Source organism: Octopus sinensis, linkage group LG17, assembly GCF_006345805.1.
Source record: "Octopus sinensis linkage group LG17, ASM634580v1, whole genome shotgun sequence".
In the NCBI taxonomy this organism is placed as follows: Eukaryota; Metazoa; Mollusca; class Cephalopoda; order Octopoda; family Octopodidae; genus Octopus; species Octopus sinensis.
In genome coordinates this window covers 50,568,903-50,596,402 of record NC_043013.1, presented here as the reverse complement: position 1 = coordinate 50,596,402, position 27,500 = coordinate 50,568,903, and the positions used below count along the sequence as shown (strand labels likewise).

Here is a 27,500-nt window from a genome sequence, read left to right as displayed (position 1 = left end):
GATGAAGTTAAGGGAGATTGTGGTCCGCTGATGCAGTTGCGGAAGAAGCAACCATTGGTGGAGAGCGCAGGACGTTGGTCGTGAGGGTTGTTGGATGCTGGTCGCACGGACCTGGCAGAACGTTTCATCGACCAAGGCGGTCGTCGCTTGAGGAAGCAGCGAGGCCGGAGGAAGGCCCCAGTACAGCAGCGCAAGAGGAGATATCGGCGACAGGGAGCAGTGAAAGGACAGAATGGTCCGTGGTCGTCAGCGATAATTGCGCGGAATGGGGATGGTACAGCGAGATGCTACGTGGGCTATAGAGCCCTGAGGAAGGTGGCCACTGTGACGGGTTGGCCGGACCCTGCCTGTGGAAGGGATTTGAGGAACTTCCTCGGACGGTGCGCCTATTGTGGGCGGCTAGTAGGAAGCCTGGCGGCGTTGGCGGAGGTGTTACCCAAGCCGCAGAGGGAAGGTGCCAACCAGTGCTGGTGCTGAAGTGGTGGCCGTGGGAGGTGAGACCCCCGGAGGAGAAACCACCCAAGGGGACCCCCAGCCCCCGGAGAGCTCGCCCTCGGAGGTGCGAGTTTTGTTATGCTTTGTCGGGTCGACAAAAGCTTAGGTAGGGGGTAGTGTTACGGTTTAGCTGGTGCATTTACCGGTGACCCACATTGGAATTATGGTTCCGGCATGTCTAGTAGAAAGTGACAGTCTTTTGTTTAATGGAGGACTAATGGGTTTTGGAATGACCTGTGACTTGTGCGGGTGAATTAGGGGTCGCTCTGGGCACCCTGAAGAAGTGAAGAGGAGGACAGATTAAGGGAATCTAAGAGCAGATGGAGAGGGTATTGACAGTAGGAGAGAAGGGCAGGCAGAGAGTTGGTAGAGCTGTCATGAGAGAGATAGAGTATAAGACTAAGGGACAGATAGAGAGGCTAAGGGACAGTAGGCGATATAGATAGAGTAAGGAATCAGATAGCAAATAGAAAGACTATAGGTGGTAGAACAGAGGGAGGAGGAGTGGAAGAGGCACAGAGACGAAGTGAGGTCTTGGCAGTCGTTGAGCGGTCGTCGAAGAACACAGACGGATCTTGCGGGCGAGGCCGGTCCTCGAGGAAGTCGGCAAGGAGGTGGAATCTTAGGGGCAAGTTGGGATGCAGGAGTTTGGCAGGCTGGATTTAGCAGTATTGAGGGATGAGTGCAGAATGGGACACTGGCGATTCAGTTAGGAATTAAGGTATGTGATTGTGTATTGATACGTGTCACGATGTAAAAGAAAAGAAGAGAAAGAAGAGAGAAAAAGAAGGACTCTGTCGATGTAGTCGATAAAGAACATTGTGAATTGAGTAAAGGACTTGTTGAATTGTAACGTGAATTGTTGTGATACGAACATTGTATAATGTATCGAAGTGTTCTGATGGGACTGTGACGTATCGTGAACATTATTTGATCTGGACTTGTTGTGTCGTTACTGAACACTGTTATATTGTACATGCATGTTGTTAAATGCTTTGATCTGTGGTATACCCGTATGATGTATTGATTTGTTGTTTGCCTTAAATGCTTTGATGTGTAGCAATTGTAATTGTCGTATAAACTGTTGTTTGAATATAAGCCAGTGTTGCCAGTTGTTGCCTTGCCTCTTTGGGTTGTATCTCGGGTTGTGCCTCTGTATCTCTGTGCTGTTGAGGTTGTGGCAGTATCTATCTGTATCTCCTCTCTCCGCCTCTTTGGGTTCCATGGCGGAACTTGTGTGAGCCGTTCGGAACGGGCGACGACAGGTGATTCCGTTCCGTAACAATATACACATATATACATATACATATATATACACATATATACATATATATATATATACGTATATATACATTTACATATATATACATATATATATATATGTATGTACATATATATATATGTACATATATATATATATACATACATACATACAATCATCTATATGTATACATGTATATATATATATATGTACTTATATATACATAAATATATATGTATTTAAATATGCAAATATATGTATTTATGTACACATATGTAGTTATATATGCATATTTATATAAATATATATACATATATATATATTTATATAAATGCACATATATAAATATATATATACACACACACACACTTAAATACATATAGACAAAATTAATATGAATAATTAATAAGTAAGAAATCCACAGCTGTCTAATTAATTAAAGAGCTGGCCTACTAATGAAAAGTCGTTAGTCAGAAATGAGTTTATTTATTTTGCACAATGTTTTGCTTCAATCATCTATGCAGTGCCACATGCATACATACATACATGTATATATATATATATATATATATATATATATATATATATATATATAATATATATATATATATATATATACATACATACACACACACACATTAGCTAATATTGACTTACAAAAGTCTTTTGGGTGCACTCGTAAGCTGTAAGGTAGACAACAGGGCCAGTTCATTAATTCCCTGCTAACCTTTCAGGTATTGTAGATAGATACTCTACATAAAACTACCATAAGGAATTCATTAAGGAGGTAATTACTAATATGCATATATACATACATACATATTATAATGGGGGAGGCCAGTTTATGGGGTTAGCCTTGGTTTCTTGCTCATAAGGGGTTAGCCTAACGGTGTATCTTCAGACCCCAAATACTGCTGGCCCAAGACCTCTTCAAAATATAGAGGAGAAAAATGCCTCACTGTAAAGGTAAACACAAGGTGATTATCTCCCTTTGCCATTAGCCCTCATTTCACGTTGTTCCAGCAAAAAATGTGGAGTACAGTGATCCCTCGCCATATTGTGGTTTATTCTTTAAGCTTACGACCATTCCTCCGTGGTGTTGTTTCGCATTTATAATGAATTAAATATATACAAATTATAAAAATAATTTTTTAAAATATACAGTACTGTTTCTACTTTGCGAATTTTCACCTATCAAAGGGGCATTTGGACCATAACTTCCATGATAGTCAAGGGATTACTCTACCTGTATTTCAAAGGGGCAATCTTGTCACATTGCACCACAATGAACCTCTCTGAGAACTAGGTTAAGGAAATACATGTCTGTGGAGTGCTCAGCCACTTACATGCTAATTTTATAAGCAGGCTGTTCCATTGATTAGATCAATTAGTACCCTTGTCATCATAACCAACAGAGTGCCAATTAAGAGAAATCATTATAAAATTAATTATCACATAAGCCCAGTATTTAATGCTGTTACGTTCATCGTTGTAATTATTTACAGCAGTCAGCACACGTTTAAGACCATTTGTGTATTACTGGTACACACAACATATTTGTCTTGCAGACCCTAGAATTCTTATATCAAAGGGGACAACTCAATACTAACAATAAGGTCATGAGTTCGATTCCTAGACCAGGCAGCAAGTTGGGTCCTTAAGCGAGGCCCTTTATCTTGTGTCCACTGGAACAAGGATGGAAGCAGGACAGTCTAAGCAGCAATAGAGGTGTCCAGGGCACATCAATGAACTGGACCCTATATTATATATTTACTGACAGCAAGCCACAGCATACATAGATGAGAACTGGTCCTTCTAGACCTATGAGGCCCCTGGGCAAATTAATGCAGCAGGCCCTATTGTATGAATTCATTTATTGATAGCAAGCCAGAGCATACATAGATTAGAATTGGGTCCTCTAAACTTGTGCAGTCCCCAGGAAAGTCAATTCACTGGGCCCTGTAGTATTTATTTATTGAGAGCAAGCCGCAACATACACAGTTAAGAATTGGTTACCCTAGACTTGTAGAAACCCCTAGATTTGTGTAGCTCCGAGAAAAATCAATTCACTCGGCCCTATAGTATTTATTGACAGGAAGCTACATCCTACATAGATCAGAACTGGGACCCTAGACCCATGATGTCCCCGAGCAAATCAAATGTATGGGGATCTATAGAATTTATTTATTGCCAGCCAGCCACAAAATACGTAGATAAGAATTGAGCCCCTTCATTTGTGAGGATCTTGAACAACTGTCCAATGTACCTGTGCAGGTAGCTTAGTGGTTAGGGTGTTGGACTCATGATCGTAAGATTGTGGTTTCAATTCCTGGATCAGGCAATGCACTTCATTTCATGTTGCTCCCATTCACTCAAATGGCCAAAATTAGTAACCTTGTGATGAACCGGTGTCCTGTCCAGGGGGAATAGATGCACCACAGAAACCAGCAAAACTGGCCCTCTGAATCTATATGACTCAGCAAGGATCTTTTATTCTACCCTTATTCCTATCCATACCTTAAATGCCATTGGGTGGAAAGAGCAAGAGGTTGTCTCTGTCTGCTTCATCATCATCATTTAATGTCCATTGTCCATGCTAGCATGAGCTGGACAATTTGACCAGAGCTGGCAAGCCAGAGAGCTGCACTGGGTCCCAGTCTGATATGGTTTGGTTTCTACATCCGGATGCCCTTCCTAATGCTAACCACTTTATGGTGTTTGTTGGGTGCCTTTAAGGTGGCACCACTCAAGCGCTGTCACATGGCACCAGCATGAGTGCTTTTCGTGTGGCACCAGTACAGGACTCTTGCAGACCAATCCTCTACACCAAGGAAAGCAGCCTGAACCCTTCCGCTGCGGAGTGTGGGTCTTTCCGCTTCCGACAATAATTAGGAAATCAGGGTACCTGCAACCAGATCGTACTTGTTTGTGAGTGATGGGTATGAGTCAGTCGGGTGGGTGACAAACCAGTTAAAAAAAAAACAAAGCAAACAAAATAAACCTGGGGCAGTTGCTGAGAGCCATGGGAAGTTTACGAGAAGGCAAAGTACATTTTATAACAAAGTTTAAAGATATTTTGTGCATTGAAAAAAAAAAAAGAAAAGAAAACGAAAAAAATTCTATACTGACCTCCTTTTACAATTTTCTTTTTACCACTGACGGGGTGTGTCCACTGAGTAGATTTAGTTGCATGGCTGGGGGAAGAGAAGAGGAGGCAGAAGAGGAGGAGGAATTAGATAAGGAAATTGTCTGGCTTCCTGAAAGAAGTTCTCTTCAGATTGAACAACATGTATGACAGCCTATAAATTGCTTGTCTGATTCTGTGAGTGTGTGTGTGTGTGTGCGCACACACATACACATGTATATGAATGACGAAGACTAAGCATGTATTTAATAGAATGTGTGTGGGCATTTGTATGTATATGTATGTAAACGTGTGTGTGTGTGTGTGTGTGAAAGAGAGAGAGCCTGGAAATATATAATTACACAGAAATAAACATTTGTATATACCACACATCTGTCTGCATGTCTGTGTACATGTGGATACATATATACTTAAATATACACACACACACACACATGTCAGTGTGTGTGTGTGTATGTTCTTTTATTCTTTCACTTGTTTCAGTCATTTGACTGCGGCCATGCTGGAGCACCACCTGTAGTCAAACAAATCGACCCAGGGACTTTTTCTTTGTGAGCCTAGCACTTATTCTATCGGCCCCTTTTGCCAAACCGCTCAGTTACGGGCATGTAAACATCAGTTGCCAAGCGACAGTAGCAGGACAAACACAGACATACAAATACATACATTATATATATAGAAACTGAAAGAAGCCCATCGTTTACTAAATCCACTGACAAGGCTTTGGTTGTCCCGAGGCTATAATAGAAGACACTTGCCCAAGGTGCTGTGCAATGGGATTGAACTGGAATCATGTGGTTGGGAAGCAAGCTTCTTACCACATAGCCACACCTGTACCTACATATATATATATATTCATACAAACACATTTTTATGTACATGTGCATATACATATGTATATACAGATACATACATACATATACATACATACACATACATATATGCACACATACATACATACATACACACACATACATACTCACATACATACACGCATGCATACACGCACACATACACATACACACACATACATACACACACACATACATACACACATATACACACACACACACATACATACATACAAACATTGGTGTGCATACACGTACACACACACATATTGGGCATGAAGTTTTCTAATGAATATTTATCTGGCTGTCTGTTTACATGTAAATACTAACTTCTGAACAAACCTCATTGTTACGTCAATAACAAAAACAAAGGCAAAAAAACATTAAAAAAACAGCAAAAAACAATAAAAACAGCAAAAAAAAAAAGAACCCTAAACATTGCAGCAAAGCATTGCATGAGAACTCAACATGAACAAGGGAAAGTTCCTCAGTCTCTCATGCGCCCCTAAATCCACCTCACTTCACCCTTAAATCACCTCTACAGACTGACAGAATGACAGACAAAGATAGTACATAAAACAAAAGAAATTAAAAAACACCCTAAAAAACCAAAAAAAATATATATATTAAGGCCTTCCTCACCTCCTGCACCCCCATCCCACATAATTATCAAGTGACAATTTAGTTTATAGAAAGGGATCAGCCCTTGGTTGACCCCCAACTCTTATGTCACCATAAAAAGAGGGTCTTCCCACCCCTCCCTGACTCGTGTGTTCAGATAAAAAAATCCCAAACTTATAATTCTTCATTTCAACAGAGATAGCAGAAACTTCCTTATTTTAGGGGTGGGATTTTTCGGGGTGTTTTTGTTATGTTTTTGCTTTGTATAACCACCCCACCCCGCGGCTGCACCTTTTCCACCCCCACCTGCTCCCTTGAAGTCACTTTTCACTTCTTTCTTTATTTTTATTCTTCCTTCCTTCCTCTCTTTCTCTATGATTCGGTCAATAACAAGCTTTAATTTCACCGAGTTTATTTCAGTTGATACCCTGTTTCTCTCTCTCTCTCTCTATTTATATATATATATATATATATATATATGCATATATGCACACATTTGTTGGCATGTATATATGTACTCACACACAAATCAATGAATATGTATATATATATATATTACATACACATACATACATGCCTGACATCTGTGGGTGTACATATACATCTGTGTATGTATGTGTATGTGTAGATAGATATATACATATATACACATGCACACAGACATACGTGTTTGTGTGTATGTATTTGTATATATGAGTGAAATATATTTGTATGACTACATATATATATATATATAAATGTATGTATATATATATAAATATATATAAATGTATATAATATATATATATATATATATATATATAATATATATAAATGTATGTATATAATATAAATGTATAAATGTATGTATATATATATATAAATGTAGTATATATATATAAATGTATATATATATAAATGTATGTGTACTTATGTATACATATATGTATGTATGTGTGTGTGTGTGTGTGTATGCATGTATATATGTCAATATACATCGGTGTATATATGCATATATATGTACATGTGTGTGTGTGTACTTATATGTATACATGTATGCATATCTATGTGTGTGTGTGAGTGTGTGTACATACACACACACACACACATAGTTTGTGATTAATCTTAAGGAATTAAGAGTGCACCACTATTAATCCGCAACTGTTTATCTTCATTTTGAAGACCTTTCCTCCCTAAACAAAAAAAAAATAAATAAATGTGCAAATATAAAATTTAAAAAAATTTTTCGAAAATTTCAAAAATGATGTATTTTTCACTCATTTCCTTAAAAATGCCAAAATAAAGTCTTCACATGCAAAAATCTACTTTGGTGTTTAGATCATAGGAATGTAAATATATGTTTGTGTGTGTGTGTGTACAAATATAGTTATACTCTTTTTTACTCTTTTACTTGTTTCGGTCATTTGACTGCGGCCATGCTGGAGCACCGCCTTTAGTCGAGCAAATCGACCCCCCAGGGCTTATTCTTATATGTATATATATACATATACATATATGTATATTTACATATATGTATATATACATATATGTATATATACATATATGAATCATCATCGTTTAGCGTCCGCTTTCCATGCTAGCATGGGGTGAACGGTTCGACCAGGGTTCTGGGAAGCCAGAAGGCTGCACCAGGCCCAGTCAGATCTGGCCATGTTTCTACAGCTGGATGCTCTTCCTAATGCCAACCACTCCGTGAGTGTAGTGGGTGCTTTTTACATGCCACCGGCACAGGTGCCAGGTGAGGCTGGCAACGGCCACGAACGGATGGTGCTTTTTACGTGCCACCGGCACATATATATACATATAATGTGTATATATACACATTTATGCAGATATACAAATATATACACAAATACATCTACTTATAGACAATAACAGTGGAAAGAAGCTTGCTTCCCAACCACATGGTTCTGGGTTCAATCCCACAGAGTGGTACCTTGGGCAAATGTCTTCTACTATAGCCTCGGGCTGACCAGAGCCTTGTGAGTGGATTTGGTAAACAGAAACTGAAAGAAGCCCATCATATGTATGTGTGCATGCGTGTGTGTGCATTGTGTGTTGTTTTGTGTTTGTCCCTACCACTTCTTGACAACCAGAGTTGATTTGCTTAAATCCCCGTAACTTAGTGGTTCAGCAAAAATGACTGATAGAATAAGTAAGTATGAGGCTTTAGAAAAATAAGTCCTGGAGTTGATTTGCTCAATTAAAACCTGTCAAAGCAGTGCCCCAGCATGGCCACAGTCCAATGACTGAAAAAAGTAAAAGATAAAAAGATATATATATATATATATATATATTTACTCTTTTACTTGTTTTAGTCATTTCACTGCGGCCATGCTGGAGCACCGCCTTTTAGTCGAGTAAATCGACCCCGGGACTTATTCTTTATATATATATATACATATTCTTTTATTTTTTTTACTTGTTTCAGTCATTTGACTGCAGCCATGCTGGAGCACTGCCTTTAGTCGAACAAATCGACCCCACATCTTATTCTTTGTAAGCTTAGTACTTATTATATCGGTCTCTTTCGCCGAACAGCTAAGTTACAGGGACATAAACACACCAGCATCAGTTGTCAAGTGATAGCGGCAGGACAAACACAGACACACACACACACATATATATATATATATATATATATATAATTAATAATAATAATATTAGGGAATAAATCCAAACTTACAGGGAAAAATGAGATTTAGGATTAAATCCAATTTTATAGTATAAATATATTATATTATATTATACTATATTAAATTAGATGGGCTTCTTTCAGTTTCCATCTTCCAAATCCACTCACAAGGCTTCGGTCAATCCAAGGCTATAGTAGAAGACACTTGCCCAAGTTGCCTCACAGTGGGACTGAACCTGGAACCATGTGGCTGGTAAACAAACTACTTGCCACACACGCCTATGCCTATATATATAAGTATATTCACACACATATATGTACACATATATGTACACGCATATACATACACACACATATATATATCCGTTTAGTTCTTGAGAAACTTGATGCTTATTTCACTTTCATCTTTTACTTTATTTATAATTATTTTTGTGTTTTTTTCCTCGGCTTCACCCCTTCCCCACCCCATTCCACCATCATATCTAAGAAGAAAAAGAAAAACAAAAAAAAAAAAGAATCTCCCGGCTTCAGTTTATTTTCTAATGATTTATTCAGTTCCATGAAGAACATAAACCATTCCATGATGAACAGTAGCTGATGAAGCTAGTTAGCTCCATTCCACAGACAACAACAACAACAATAATAATAATAATAATAATAATAATAATAATAATAATGATGTTGTCTTAATAAGTGGATGACAGACAACAAAGCCACCTCTACTCTAGGCGGCCCTCCTCTTGTTCTTTTCGCCCGACACTAAACAATGGTCTGTATTGTGTAGCGAATTTCTCTCAGAGATTGCTATCTGTTCTACAGCAGCAACAGGAGGACGAGGTGTAGGGAGAGGAGGGAAACTGAGAGCAAGTGTCGTGGCACAGGGGACGGCTGGTCACGACATATAAACATGCAGCTTGACAATCCGGTCATCTGATACATCTATACCCACTTCGACAACCCCCAGCCACCCACCCTGTTTTGCTCCTGATTCAAATACATGTGTATAAGCGAAGACATGATTGTGTGGTAAGAAGCTTGTTCCCTGACCACAAGGTTCTGTGTTCGATCCCACGGCATGGCAATGTGGGTGAGGTGAGTATTGTCTGCTAAAGACTTAGCCCAGCCAAGGCCTTGTTAGTGGCTTTGGTAAATAGAAATGTAAAAAAGACGGCGAGCTGGCAGAAACGTTAGGATGCCGGGCGAAATGCTTTGTGGTATTTTGTCTGCCGCTATGTTCTGAGTTCAAATTCTGCCGAGGTCAACACTGCCTTTCATCCTTTCAGCCTAAACACTTCCGCTCTGCAAGATGGTGCCTTTGTGTCTGTTTGTCCTCCAGCCACTCTTGACAACTGGTGTTGGTTTGTTTACATCCCTATAACTTAGCAGTTTGGCAAAAGAGACCGATAGAATAAACACTGGGCTCAATATGTTCAGCTAAACCACTGTGCTAATGATTCTGTCAGTTCACCACATTAATAACAATAATCTATTATAATAATACTTTTGTGTTTTTCTCCATCACAACATATGAATAATGAAGGAAGGGGTGATGGCAAACTGGTAGTGGGAGCGTTTCAACTCTGCGTGTGTATGTAAAAGGGAGGTATGTGAATGTTGTTTGTGTGTGTGTATGCAATGGAAGTGGGATGGTAAACATTCAATGCTGGAAAGAGAAATCAAACAGCGTTTCAGCTCTGTGTGAGTATATGTGCGTACGTGTGTGCGTGTACAAGGGATCTATGTGAATGTTTGTATATGTGAACAAACGATGATCGGCGTCACATCTCAAAAGACAACCACTAGATAACATTGACAAGTGTATTAATTTGATTTACCATCCATATTTATATATAAAATACTACAATTAGCTATAATTTTTTGATGGCACGGGGCCAGCTAGTCTATACATATAGATGCAGGAGTGGCTGCATGGTAAGAAGATTGCTTCCTAACCACATGGTTCCGGGTTCAGTCCCACTGCATGTCACGTTGGGCAAGTGTCTTCTACTATAGCTTCAGGTCGACCAGAGCCTTGTGAGTGGATTTGGTAGACGGAACTGAAAGAAGCCCGTGTGTGTATGTATATATATATATATATATATATATATATATATATATATATTATATAATATATATAATCAGCCAAAAGGCGAGGATGATCTGGTTCTTGACTGAGGATAAAAAGCTTCGAATGACCTGTCCTTGTCTTTTTGTATCGTCTATCTGGATGTTTTAATGTCCCTTTTTGTATCACTTAGTTGTCCGGATGCTTTGCATTCTTGTCCCATTTTGTATTATGTATGTATGTATGTATATACATGTATGTTTGTGTATCTGTGAATTTCCCCCACCATCGATTGACAACCAATGCTGGTGTGTTTACATCCTCATAACTTAGCAGTTTGCCACAAGACACCGATAGAATAAGTACTAGGCTTACAAAGAATAAGTCCTGGGGTCGATTTGTTTGACTAAATGCAGTGCTCCAGCATGGCCACAATCAAATGACTGAAACAAATACAAAGGATATGCATACACACATAAATAAGTGGGGGAGGGGGTGTATATATATTTATCCTTCTTCATATTCTTTTACTTGTTTCAGTCATTTGACTGCAGCCATGCTGGAGCACTGCCTTGAAGCGTTTTTGTTGAACGATCGACCCCCAAGAATACATTTTTGAAGCCTAGTACTTATTCTATCGGTCTCTTTGCTGAAACGCTAAGGTTAAAGGATGTAAACACACCAACACCAGTTGTCAGGTGGTGATGGCAGGGACAAGCACATGCACAGATATATATATATATATATATATATAGTTTGGTAAAATAGAAAGATGAATAATCTTGTTGCAGATTAATCAAAAGTTTAACCGATACCTTGGTAGCAAAAATCACGGCAGAAGAAAGCACGGTTGGAGATAAAACCTTTTGGTGTTACAACCGTGCGTTGGTGCGGATAATTGAATTTTAGTATTATTAGTGAATTGAAGAAAGGAGTTGAACGAAGATTGAACAGAATTCCTTTTATTGCATTCTACACATGTTTCAAAAACACAATTTTCCAAATTCTGATTAAATAAGGATCCCATATTGTGGCTTTCTCTTCGGGAAAAAAATAGGAATTCCGTTGGCAGAACAAAACAGAACAGAGGCGCAGCAAAGCAATTTGAACGAGGCGGCTCTTTAAGAGGCGGCTCTTTAAGAGCCGCCTCGTTCAAATTGCTTTGCTGCGCCTCTGTTCTGTTTTGTTCTGCCAACGGAATTCCTATTTTTTTCCTGAAGAGAAAGCCACAATATGGGATCCTTATTTAATCAGAATTTGGAAAATTGTGGTTTTTGAAACATGTGTAGAATGCAATAAAAGGAATTCTGTTCAATCTTCGTTCAACTCCATTTCTTCAATTCACTAATAATACTATATATATAACTGAATCAAGCCCGTCGTAGGGATGGAAGGATGGATGGATAGATAGATATATAGATAGAGATATATATATATACGATGGGATTCTTTCAGTTTCCATCTACCAAATCCACTCACAAAGCTTTGGTCAACCTGAGGCAATAGTAGAAGACACCTGCCCCAGGTGCCATGTACTAGGAGTGAACCCCAAACCATGTGATTGGGAAGCAGGCTTTTTACCACACAGCCACAACTATATATATATATATATCTATATATAAACGGCAGTTTGTCTGTCTGTGTGTCTGTCAGGTTGTACCCTCACCCTGACCACGACTTTCAACCGATTCTGAAGAAACTTGACACACACATAGCCCAATGTCATAATTCAAAACTAACGCAGCGAAAATTTTGAAAAGTTCCCCCAGTTCTGAAAAAAATCGATAAATTTGACATGGGTTGAGAATCTAAGCTTTTTATATGCAACACATTTTCTGTTAGTTTAAACAAAAAAAGGATTCGAATAACTTGCGGCTGCAGCAGCTATTAGCAGAAGTGGCAGTGTTGGGAGTAAAGTCTCGAATGTAATTTCTTCCTGGTAGGAATTGGTTGGGTTGAATTATCGATAGCTGTTTGATAGTTATTTGGGAGTGAAGAGAAGACATTGCAACCTACACATGCGCCTTCGTTCCATAGAGGGAAAGCACTAGATTGGGATTAGTCGTTGCCTACCAGGGGCTCTTACATACCCGGGCAACGCCGGGCTATGCTGCTAGTATATATATATATATATATATATATATATATATAGGGTAGGGAAAATTAAAGAAATGTTTTCTACCAGTGCCTAGCATGTCTACAAAGAAAAATAGACATATTTTTCATATAAAAATTAGTGTACATTTATACACAAAGAGGCAAGCCTTTAACAGGTTGCCTAACATACTAGAAAGAACAGTCATAAATTTAAGAAATGATTTTAGCAATTTCTGAAGGTTCATCACAATTTTTATTTGCTATCAATTGAAACTGTGCTTGCATGGTGGATTTAGAAAATTATAATATATAAGGATGAGACATGTGTTATTTTGTCTCTAATTTATATGTTAATGTTTTGGCATATCTGCTGATGAGAACTTTGCCTTGCTAATTATTTTGTTTGCTAATTAAGGTTCAAAACCTGAAGTGCGGCTGTAAAACATGATAAATGTTTTTATTTTTCATTCCTTTTGAAATTGCTCTTAACTGCGGTTTTGGACGTTTTGCCTGTTCTTTCTAGTATGTTAGACAACCTGTTATGGCTTGCCTCTTTGTGTATAAATATACGCTAATTTTTTGTGTGTGTGATTAATCTAAACAAGTGGAGGAATAGAAGAACTGAAGTTGAAAATGCACAGAGAGAATATCAGAATTAATTAGAAATTAATAATATTCTAAAATTTAAGAATTAAGAATACACTTTCTATAATTATATATATATATATATATATAATGGAAAGTCAATAGTAAGGTGAAATATATAGTGATAGGTCAACAAATGTCAAACAAAAATGAAATTAACTGAATAAGCTGACCTTCCGTTGCAGTTTCAGAACTAAGACCAAATGAAGAATGGTAAATAAACATGCACGCTGTTCATTGTAAGCCTGACCTTTGCAGAGGAACTTCAAACTGTCAAATGATTTCACTGTCAAGTTGCTGGATCAAGCAAGGATCAGGGATCAACTGTTCAATGAAATCACAAAGCAACCAGCAAGCACAGCACAGCAACCTCGATATAACAGCTAACTCACCCTCGACAGATTCTTTTTTGCCATTCAAATGTGAGCTGTACATTAAAGTGTTTTGTCTTAGGTCAGCATAATGGAATAAAAGTAAGATTAGTGCAACTGGAGCACTGATCCAAGAAATCGAGGTTCAGTTAGTGCTGCTTTAATGTCATCAGAAATCTGCTTAGATTCAAGCTGGCTTTATTTAGAAAACCAAAATTGATTTTATCCAATCTAGCACAAGCTTGGCTGTGTGGTTAAGAAGCTGGCTTTGTAATCATGGAGGTTTGGAGTTCAGTCTCACTGGACGGCAGCTTAGGCAAGCGTCTTCTACAATAGACCCAGTGCAAGCAATGCCTTGTGAGTGAATTTGGGAGATGGAAACTGTGTGGAAGCCTGTTGTTTCTGTGCAAGCATGTATATAAGCATGTGTGCATGTGTGTACACATTTGTGTGCGTATGTGTGAGTACATGTGTGTGCACAGCTGTGTGTGTATGTGTGTGCAGGTGTATGTGCATATGCAGGTGGGAGCAGTGTGTACGTCTGTGTATGTGTGCACACAACGTGAGTAAAAATGTCTGTAGACTGCAAATATTATATTATATGTGTGTATAAAAATTATAAATGAAGAGAAAAGCCACTAAGTGGTTTTCCAACATGCTAGAAACAGAATAATTTAACTCCTATTTCTAGCATGTTGGTAAACCACTTAGTGGCTTTTCCCTTCACCTATAATTTTTATACACACATATTTTATAAATATATATATATATATATAACTATTATTATTATATTGGGCCTCAGAGAGGAAATGATGAAGACCGAAACCCCTGAGATATGCTGTGACTGAAGACCCAACAAATGAAGTGAGTTCATGGCTCGCAGGATGGCCTGCTGTGCCAACCTTGGATCGTAGAGTGACCCGCTGTTCTCAAGGAGACCTATTGAGTCAAGTACATCAACATCAAAATAAAAATCAAATAGAAATAACAAGCACCGTCCGAATGTGGCAGATGCCAACGCCGCCTGACTGGCATCCGTGTCAGTGACAAGTAAAAAGCACCAACAGATCATGGCCATTTGCCAGCCATCTCTGGCCCCTGTGTCGATGGCATGTAAAAAGCATCCACTACATTCACGGAGTGGTTGGTCGTTAGGAAGGGCATCCAGCTGTAGAAACACTGCCAGATCAGACTGGAGCCTGGTGCAGCCTCCATGGCTTCCCAGACCCCGGTCGAACCGTCCAACCCATGCTAGCATGGAAAATGGACATTAAACGACGATGATGATGATGATAAAGAAAATACAACGAGATAATGTATCTTTTACATTTATTTAGACTTACAATTCTTTCAGATATGTACTGGAAGGATTTAAACTGCAGTTCAGTCTTAATTAAACAATCGATCACAGATTGATTGACTGAAACAATATAGAGAACAATCACTTACTGCTATCCTCTTCAGAGGATTTACAAATTTGAGTGATGGTTAAGCAGTTGCACTCATGATCTTAAGATCACGGTTTCAATCTCCAGACTAGGCAGTGCATTGTGCTCCTAAGCAAACACTTCATATCATGCTGCTTCAGTTCACTTGACTGTAAATGATTTGCAGCACTAACTGGGAAGGCTGGCATCCCATCCAGGGGTATAGGGAGTGTTGTGATCTCAGTCACTTATGCACTATGGAAGCTCAAAAGAGCCCTGTACATATATACATATGCATGTATGGAAGAACTTTTTATTCTTTTATTTGTTTCAGTCATTTGACTGAGGCCATGCTGGAGCACCGCCTTTAGTCAAGTAAATCAACCCCAGGACTTATTCTTTGTAAGCCTAGTATCTGTTCTATCAGTCTCTTTAGCCAAACCACTAAGTTACGGGGGACGTAAACACACCAACATTGGTTGTCAAGCGATGGTGGGGAGACAAACACAGACACAAATACACACACAAACACACACACACACATATATATATACAGCAATAAGAAAATGGAGGGGATCAAGAGGTGGTATTCATCAACTTTTAGACATTATATTATGCCTATTTAATAGGTTGTCAAGAAAGTTCTTGCAGTTTTTAACCTTTAAATTCAGATGCACATACCTCAGCTCAAGCAAAACTCTAGTAATCGAAATAAACACCATCAGAATCAACACACTTCTGCCAAAGCAAAACAAGTTTGTTTATGCCAGTAGCATAAAAATCATGCGTTCTGGTAGCGATGAAATTGTTGAAGGCGTGTTTGGCATCATCTTGGTTTTTGAAGCATTTCTCATGCAGGAAGTTGTTGAGATGCTTGAAAAAGTGGTAGTCGGTAGGCAAGAAGTCCGGTGAGTATGGTGGATGAGGCAGAGTTTCATAGCCCAATATGTTCAACTTCTGCAGGGTCAGTTGTGTGACATGCAGCCAAGCATTGTCGTGGAGAAGAATTGGTCCTTTTCTATTGACCAATGCTGGCTGTTATCGGAGTTTCTTAGGCATTTCATTCATTTGCTGAAAGTACTTCTCCACTGAAATGGTTTCACCTGAATCCAAAAAGCAGTGATGCATGAGACCAGCCACAGGCCACCAAACAGTCACCATGACTTTCTTTTGGTGCAACTTTGGCTTCGAGAAGTACCGTGGAGCTTCGTTGGTGTCCAACCACTGAGCTGAGCATCGCCGGTTGTCATAAAGAATCCACTTTTCATCGCAAGTCATGATCCAGTCGAGAAATGGGTCATTCTTGTTGTGTAAAAGAAGAGAAAACGACACTTCAAAACAGCGTTTTTTGGGGGTTGTTATTCAATTCGTGCGGCACCCATTTCTCAAGTATTTTTGTTTTTCCAATCTCTTTCAAGTGGTTGGAAATTGTCATATACATTATATCTAATTCAGAAGCAAGCTCTCAAACAGTTGTGTGTGGATTGGCTTCCACTAAGGCTCTTAGTTGATCGTTGTCAACATACGATGGCTGACCACTATGCTTATCATCTTCAAGATTCTTGTCACCGCTACAAAATTTCTTGAACCACCATTGTGCTGTACATTCATTAGTGGTTCCTGAGCCAAAAGCATCATTGATATCATGAGCTGTATCAGCAGCTTTTCGGCCTAGCTTGAACTGGAATAAGAAAATTGTGTGAATTTGCTTTTTGTACATGTTGTATTCAATGTTCCGGAAAAAATGGCCTAATTATCTAAAATTGAATAGAGTAACACAATTAGATAGAGCAAAAACCGGGCTTTAAAATGATACATGAAGTCAAAATAATTTAACAAAAATTAATTTGAAAACACATCATTTAAAACCAAAATTTAAAATTCCACAAGAACTTTCTTGACAACCAAATATTTATTTTTTTAAATAACAATTATAACAATATACATACATGTATAACATATTATGCTTTACATATATAAAAATACCAGTAATTACTAAAATATAGAACATAGAATATTAGAATATTAGAATATATATATAATATATATATATATATATATATATATATATATATATATATACGACGGACCTCCTTCAGCTTCTGTCCACCAAATCCACTTACAAGGCTTTGGTCGGGCCAAGGCTATAGTAGAAGACACCTGCCCAAGGTGCCATGCAGTGGGACTGAACCCGGACCTGGGCATTAACCTGGGCATTAACCCTTAAACATTCAGATTACTCTGCCAAACATAATATTTATTTCCTTAAATTGGTTTGGATTTAATCATACAGTATCATGCTGCTTTACGATTTCATTAATGTGAATATCTATTTTTAGAAGTGAAAGTAGTTAGAGCGTCGGACACATAATCATGAAGTAGTGAGTTCAATTCCCTGACCGAGCTGTGTGTTGTGTTCTTGAGCAAGACACTTTATTTCACATCACTCCAGTTCACTCAGCTGTAGAAACGAGTTGCGACATCATTGGTCCCAATCTTTATCAGCCTTTGCCTTTCCCTTTGGATAACATCAGTGGCATGGAGATTGGAGGCTGGTATGCATGGGCAACTGCTGATCTTCCATAATCAACTCTACCCAGACTTGTGCCTCAGAGAGGAACTTCCAAGGTGAATCCCAGGGTTATTCATGACCAAAGGGGGTCTTTACCCTTCACACTTTTTTTTTCTTATTTTTAGATTGACATTGCAGGGTAGGTGTGAGAAGCTGAATCTGGTCAGTTTGAACATAAAACAATCAGAATATTTAGGTGTGATGATATAAGAAAGGTTCCCATTAATTGCTCCTGGTTAGTTTTATGCAGAATATGTCCATTTTTTTAAACAATATCTCAATTCTTGATCTTTTAAATCAGAATTACCTTAGTACTCAGTTTTGAATTACCAATGCCAGGCAGTTTAGTAGAGTCTATTGAAGAATTCAATTAAGGGAGATTTATAGGTTTTAAGGAGTGATATGACAAGTTAACAGATGGATGGAATTTGAAAACCAAATGACTTTCAATTCAAGAGAAGAAAATGCAAATGAGTCTAAACTTGACTACCACAAAGAATATTCAATATTATATCATAGTTAGTTGGTTGCAACGGTTTTCTTTAATACATTCACATGTATATATATATATCATCATCATCATCGTTTAACGTCCGCTTTCCATAGTAGCATGGGTGGACTCTGATCTGGAAGAGTTTCTACAGCTGGAGGCCCTTCCTAACGCCAAAGGTGTTATATATATATATATATATGTATATATATATATATATATATATATTTTTTGTGAAATAGAAAGATGAATAATCTTGTTGCAGATTAATCAAAAGTTTAACCGATACCTTGGTAGCAAAAATCACAGCAGAAGACAGCACGGTTGGAGGTACAACCCTATGGTATTGCAACCGTGCGTTGGTGCGGATAATTGAATTTTAATATTATTAGTGAATTGAAGAAATGGAGTTGAACGAAGATTGAACAGAAATCATTGTATTGCATTCTACACGTGATATATATATATATATATATATATATATATATATGTATATATATATATACACACACACACATACATACATATAGATTGTATAAAGAAAAATGGATATATTCTTGCATATTTATATATATGGAGATACACAAATGTATATACATTTGTATCTGTGTGTGTGTGTATATATATATATATATACACACATATATATAAAAACATATTCATATATATATACATACATACACACACACACACACATATATATATATGTATATATATATATATATATATATATATATATATATCAAAAATAAGGGTGAAAAAATTGAATATTAATTTAATAACATCAATTTAACACCAAGTGGTTCAGCGCATAAAAACTGAGATACAGTTGTGCTAATTCTCCTTGGGAACAATTCTTGGTGGTTGAGACCATTGCGGATCTATTTTTAGCGCAAGAGCATCCACTTAGTGGACCCTCTCTTATATTTGTATATATATATATATATTATATATATATATATACACACATGTACACATGTATGCACATATGTGTACATCAGAACAACCGCATGTCAATATTCTGTATAGCTTTATATATGGGAGGTATGCGGAGGTAAGACCTTAACACAGACAGGTCGTTAAATATACATGATTAAGAATAATTTACTTGATAGCACTTAGAAATTCATCAACAGATTTTCTTGAAACCAAAATGAATGAACATGCATTATGTCCCTAACATCTCACACATTCTTACATACATACAGAAACAATAAATCACATGAAGTATAAATGGTTCTTTATTATCAACTGATAGTAATTACTATTTATCATTTAAAACAATACTCTTTTACTTGTTTTCAGTCATCTGACTGCGGCCATGCTGGAGCACCGCCTTTAGTCGAGCAAATCGACCCCGGAACTTATTCTTTGTAAGCCTAGTACTTATTCTATCGGTCTCTTTTGCCGAACTGCTAAGTAACGGGGACGTAAACACACCAGCATCGGTTGTCAAGCAATGCTAGGGGACAAACACACACACACATATATATATATACATATATACGACAGGCTTCTTTCAGTTTCCGTCTACCAAATCCACTCACAAGGCATTGGTCGGCCCGGGGCTTGCCCAAGATGCCACGCAGTGGGACTGAACCCAGAACTATGTGGTTTGTAAGCAAGCTACTTACCACACAGCTGCAGCCACTCCTACGCCTACATACTGTTAATTATTTTCTTTAAGCATTTGTTGTTTGCCTGTACTTCGCTCCGTGCCCTCACCCTGTGGTCAAGAGGAATCTCTTGGTGCCTCACACAAGCGTATTCAATCTGTGTGGACGAAGTGACTGACCCACCGCCAGTGCTCTTTCGGTCTGCGGCCATGGTGAAGCTTCAATTCGGTGGCGGAATGCACCATTGACCCATGGACCTTTCAACTCATTCAGCCTGACTTTGCCGGAGACAGCAGCAGCAGCAATCGATTGGCACATTGCACACACACACACACACACACACACGCACACACAGACAGGGACACACACACACACGGACATGGAAACACACACACGCAGATAGGGACACACACACACACGCGCGCACACATACATGGACACACACACATACAGACATGGGGACACACTCACGAACACACATGCACACACAGATGGACACACAGATACACAGACACATGGACAAGGACACACACATGGACGGACACACACGGGGATACACACACAGACACACACACACATACACACACATACACACGGACACACACATACACGGACACAGGGACACACACACGGACACACAGACAGACAACCACACTCAACACATGCGGATGGATGAGGTGGTGCCGGCAGTACATCAAACACTCACCGATTTTGTAGAGTGAAGAGGCACATACCCACATAGGTGATCACTAAGCAGAAGATAGCAATGAGAACAGCCCTTCCACACAACTACCTCGTCCGAACAGCAAGACCCTACATAGTAGTCTGGACCCTTTTGGGGTGTGACAGTCACCTAAAGCATAGTTGTTCCTCTGCTGCTGATCCACAAGCTTCCAGACAGTAGCAGACAGGGCTGTTGTTTAATTAATTCCCAGGTAGGACTTGAAGTTACAGCCTTATTTCTTTTTACTCTATTTTACTTGTTACAGTCATTTGACTGTGGCCATGCTGGAGCACCGCCTTTAGTCGAGCAAATCGACCCCAGGAATTATTCTTTGTAAGCCTAGTACTTATTCTATCGGGTTTTTTTGCCAAACTGCTAAGTTATGGGGACATAAACACACCAGCATCAGTTGTCAAGCGATGTTGGGGGGACAAACACAGACACGCAAACATATACATACATATATACATATATATATATATATATATATATACGATGGGCTTTTTTCAGTTTCTGTCTATCAAATCCACTCACAAGGCTTTGGTCGGCCCAAGGCTATAGTAGAAAAAAATTTGCCCAAGATGCCACACAGTGGGACTGAACCCAGTACCATGTGGTTGGTAAGCAAGCTACTTACCACAAAGCCACATTAACTCTTTTTATACCAACCCACCTTATCACTATTTCTGGGTCTTTAACACCAAATTCCCGCAGCTTTAGGTAGAGCTTTAGGTGTTTTCGCTCAATAAACTCTCACAACGCCCGGTCTGGAAATCGAAACCGCGATCCTACGACCGTGAATCCGCTGCCCTAACCACTGGGCCATTGCACCTCTACTATATATATATATATATATATATACGACGGGCTTCTTTCAGTTTCTCTCAACCAAATTCACTCGCAAGGCTTTGGTCGGCCCGTGGCTATAGTAGAAGACACTTGCCCAAGGTGCCATGCAGTGGGACTGAACCCAGAACCATGTGGCTGGTAAGCAAGCTAACCTAAGTTCCTAAAAAATAAATAATGACAAAGGTATTTTAATAAATTCTTCATTTTCAAAATTAAAACAAAGGAAGCACATTTCAACAGAAATATGACAGTAAAATAGTTCAAGTGATCTAAATTAATACCCAACATTAAAAAACCCAGGTTAAAAACAAAAAAAAAAAAGGTGTTTTGCTAAATTCTTCATTATTTTTAAACAAAAGCAATTAATTTCAATAAATTCTTGATAATTTCCAAAATTAACTGAAACAAAGGCAGCATGTTTCAAACAAAAAAACTATACTAAAAGGTTAGTTATTTCCAGCTGTGACCATCCCCTCATTTATTCACACACCGTGTATCTAGAACAAAATCACAAGCATGGCTGTTTGGCTAACCCTTTAAGAATTGAAACCAGACATATCCAGCTCAAATATTCTAAATGTTTTATGTCCAAACTGGCCATATCAGGCCTCTCACACCTGTCCTACAATGTCATTCCAACAGCAAACAATCACATCATTTGAAATCTTATAGCTACAAGATCATCATCATCATCATCATCGTTTAACGTCCACTTTTCCATGCTAGCATGGGTTGGACGATTTGACTGAGGATTGGCGAACCAGATGGCTGCACCAGGCTCCAATCTGATCTGGCAGAGTTTCTACAGCTGGATGCCCTTTCTAATGCCAACCACTCCGAAAGTGTAGTGGGTGCTTTTGTGTGCCACAGACATGAGGGCCAGTCAGGCGGTACTTGCAACGGCCATGCTCAAATGGTGCTTTTTATGTGCCACCTGCACAGGAGCCAGTCCAGAGGCACTGGCAACGACTTTGCTCAAATGTTTTTTTCACATGCCACCAGCACAAGTGCCAGTAAGGCGACGCTGGTAACGATTACACTCAAATGGTGCTTTTTATGTGCCCCCAGCATGGAAGCCAGTTAGCTGCTCTGGCAACGATCACGCTCAGACGGTGCTCTTAGCGCTCCACTAGCACAGATGCCAGTCATCGAATTTGATTTCGATTTCGATTGCCTCAACAGTAAGCATTGCATTGGACAGGATAATCTAAATACCGAAGGGTTTAAAGTAATCTACTTCCAAACTGTGTGGTCTTCAGTTCAGATTCACTGCACAGCATTCTGGCCAAGTATCTTGCTCAAGATACCATGCAATGAGGCTGAACTATAATCTAATGCAGCCTCAAGCTATGCTGTATGTGTTAATCCAGTATGTTATACAGGTCTATCATCATCAGTAAAGCACCTTACTCCATATCTAACACAGGAAAATCACCATTGACATCATCATCATCGCCATCATCTTTCTGCATGTTCATTCAATGCTTCCAGGTGTTAAACACATCGTTAAGTTTCGTCGGTTCTTATTCTGAGTTACTGCCCTCCCAGATCGGTCAAAGGATCTCACCTTAATTAGATGTTTCATTTTTGACTTGGTTTCTGTGACTACAGACTCTTCTTATGACCAACATCTTTATAGAGTTTACTGGATGCATTTTATCATGGCACCAGCATGACACAGGGGCTTGTCATCTTCTCAACAAAGGGGAAAAAGTCCTCTTCACTGTATTCCTGTTCCTTTGACAACCACTGGATGCATTTTATCATGGCACCAGCATGACACAGGGGCTTGTCATCTTCTCAACAAAGGGGAAAAAGTCCTCTTCACTATATTCCTGTTCCTTTGACAACCACTGGATGCATTTTATCATGGCACCAGCATGACACAGGGGCTTGTCATCTTCCAACAAAGGGGAAAAAGTCCTCTTCACTGTATTCTGTGTCCTTTTGACAACCAAGGATGCATTTTATCATGGCACCAGCATGAACAGGGGCTTGTCATCTTCTCAACAAAGGGGAAGAAAAAGTCCTCTTCACTATATTCCTGTTCCTTTGACAACCACTGGTGCATTTTATCATGGCACCAGCATGACACAGGGGCTTGTCATCTCTCAACAAAGGGGAAAAAGTCCTCTTCACTGTATTCCTGTTCCTTTGACACAACTGGATGCTTTTAATCATGGCACCAGCATGACCACAGGGGCTTGTCTCTTCTCAACAAAGGGGAAAAAGCCTCTTCACTGTATTCCTGTTCCTTTGACAACCACTGGATGCATTTTATCATGGCACCAGCATGACACAGGGGCTTGTCATCTTCTCAACAAAGGGGAAAAAGTCCTCTTCACTATATTCCTGTTCCTTTGACAACCACTGGGTGCATTTTATCATGGCACCAGCATGACACAGGGGCTTGTCATCTTCTCAACAAAGGGGAAAAAGTCCTCTTCACTGTATTCCAGTTCTTTTAACAACCACTGGGTGCATTTAATCATGCCACCAGCACTAAAGAAGTTATGGTCCTTGAAGGCTGCGAGCTGGCAGAAACATTAGCACGCAGGGCGAAATGCTCAGCAGTATTTCATCTGCCGTTATATTCTGAGTTCAAATTCCGCCAAGGTTGACTTTGCCTTTCATCCTTTCAGGATCGATAAATTAAGTACCAGTTACGCACTGGGGTCGATGTAATCGACTTAATCCCTTTGTCTGTCCTTGTTTGTCCCCGCTATGTTTAACCCCTTGCGGGCAATAAAGAAATAAGAAGTTATGGTCCTTGACAAAACCAAAAAAGTCATTTTGGCCCTTCATTGTCTGCAGTAACATTTTCATTACCGTATTTATTTTGAGATGCTCTGTTTCTTTCAATTAATTTTAAATATAACAAAGAATTTAGTAAAATAATTTAGTTTTCATTAAGCTAGGGTTAAGAGCATAAATCATGACTAAAGTTTGGTGGAAGACTTAATTCAAAACTTATGAAAGCAAAACATTTGTACTACAGAGCCAGAAGCAGTTTCAGCTGGGTCGGTATCGAAAGGGTTAATTTTCCAACCACTGCACAGAGTGCTCTAGGAGCATTTTATATTGACACCAGCATTAGAGAGTATATAAAGTCCTTGACAAGACCAAAAGGTCACCATGACCTTATGTTGTCTATCCTTATATAGCAACTACTTTGAAGAGTGCACTGGGTGCATTTTATCATGGTACCACCACTAAAGGAGTTGCTTTGTATTCCATAAGACCAGAGAGTCCTCACTACTCTATGATGTGGTCATTCCAGCATGGACACAGTCAAATGACTGAAACAAGTAAAAGGATGATGATGATGATGATGATATCTTTGGTTGCAGCTCCTGGTAGGAATATCACAATATCACTGTTTTTTCAGGTTACAGCACAGCTGGACTTGAACTCAAAATTCACAGAACTGAAACAAGACATTTTGTCCAACGCTTTAACAACATTGCCAAACCACAGCTTTCAGGTGGTACTTTTTTCTTTTTTTTTTTTAACAATCTGAAAACAAAAACAAAAAAAAAACAAAGCAAAAATAACCCACAACCACCAACAACAACAACAAAAATTCTTTCTTTCTGTTTCTTCCACACAACTCCTCCTCCTCCTCCTCCTGCTTCTTCCAGCATCTTCGAGAAGGACAGTGTTAGAGATTGATAGAAAGATTTCTTCAAATATTGGATTTAGTGTTATTAGATTAGTAACCCGAATTATGGTATCGTGATTTACATGCTATCCACTTAGAATGATGTACGCAGACACCAACAACAACAGCAGCAACAACATCAATGGCAGCAACAGGTTAGAAAGGAATGGTGTGATGTGATGCCAGTTGATTTGAACTGCAACTAAATTCTATTACATTTGCTGCCTTCCTGAACCGTTCCGAGATAATGTTTTTGTATTTAACTCTACAGGAGAGCTGAAGAGATCTCTGCCAATGGTTTGTAGGTGCATGTTTGCTCTGTGTACATGTGTATATGTATGTGTATATATATATATATATATATATATATATATATATATATATGTGTGTGTATATATATATATATATATATATATATATATATATATATAAATATGCATGTGTATATACATATATACATTTACATATATACATATATATATGTACATGCATATATACATACATATATACATATATATATATATACATACAAACATATATATACATACATACATGCATATATATATATCCACATGCACATACATATATATATATATACATTCATATATATATATATATATATCCACATGCACATACATATATATATATATACATACATTCATATATATATATATATATATATATACACATGCACATACATATATATATATATACGTTCATATATATATATACACAAATACTTGTATATATATATACATATATTTATATATACACAGACATATATATATATACATATATATATGCACATATATACATACACACATATAAAGATAAATACATATATATGTGTATATATCTCTGTATGTGTGTATGCATATACACATGCACACACATACACACACATGCACACACACATGCAGAGTATCTATTCCCCGTCTATAAACTCTGGACGTTTTCACACCTCAGCCTTAACGTACATCAAATAAAGACGGCTACGACTTTAGAATCTGTATTTATTCCCCGTTTCTATTAATACTTCAAAAATTACTGAGCAGCTAATAAATAGACCATTCTTTATGAGACTCCATCGTAGAGAAGCTGATTGAAAACAAAAATAAAAACAAAAACAAGATGAACTAAAAATCCAAAAACAACACTGAATATTAACCGCATGCAGAGATCGGTTACGCGACTTCTCTTACGTTTCTCAGCATTTATCAAATTTATGTAAAATGAAAAATTCTTAGTGTTATATGGAGAACAATAGCAGTTTCTAATTTAGGTACAAGGCCAGCAGTTTCGAAGAGAGGGGCAGAGATTATACCTATTTCTTTATTACCCACAAGGGGCTAAACACAGAGGGGATAAACAAGGACAGACATAGGTATTAAGTCGATTACATCAACCCCAGTGTGTAACTGGTACTTAATTTATCGACCCAGAAAGGATGAAAGGCAAAGTCGACCTCGGCGGAATTTGAACTCACAACGTAACGCAGACGAAATACCGCTAAGCATTTTGCCCCGGTGTGCTAACATTTCTGCCAGCTCGCCGCAGAGATTATACCATTGACCCCAGTACTTTACTGGTATTGTAGTTTATTGCCCCTGGAAAGATAAAGAGCACAGCTGACGGAGAGAAAGAGAGATAGAGATTTATAATGCACACATTGACAATTCCAATGAAATTTTATGTGGTTGTGTGGTAAGTAGCTTGCTTAACAGCCATATGGTTCCAGGTTCAGTCCCACTGCATGGCACCTTGAGCAAGCGCCTTTTACTATAGCCTCGGGTTGACCAAAATCTAATGGGGGGATTTGGTACACAGAAACTGAAAGAAGCCCATCATCATCATCATCATTTAACGTCCGCTTTCCATGCTAGCATGGGTTGAACGATTTTGACAGAGGGCTGGCGAACCAGATGGCTGCACCAGGCTCCAATATTGATATGGCAGAGTTTCTACAGCTGGATGC

General features: G+C 38.5%; 1 protein-coding gene across 2 annotated transcripts in view; it reads right to left on the bottom strand.

Moving 5' to 3' along the window:
- Positions 1 to 27,500, bottom strand: part of LOC115220910 (WW domain-containing oxidoreductase) — a 447,478-nt gene that overhangs the window by 396,232 nt on the left and 23,746 nt on the right. For both annotated transcript variants that reach the window (XM_029791111.2, XM_036510577.1), the window contains exon 2: positions 4,886 to 4,950. In XM_029791111.2, the coding sequence (XP_029646971.1) occupies positions 4,886 to 4,950 (65 nt within the window). The remainder of the gene's footprint in view (positions 1 to 4,885; positions 4,951 to 27,500) is intronic.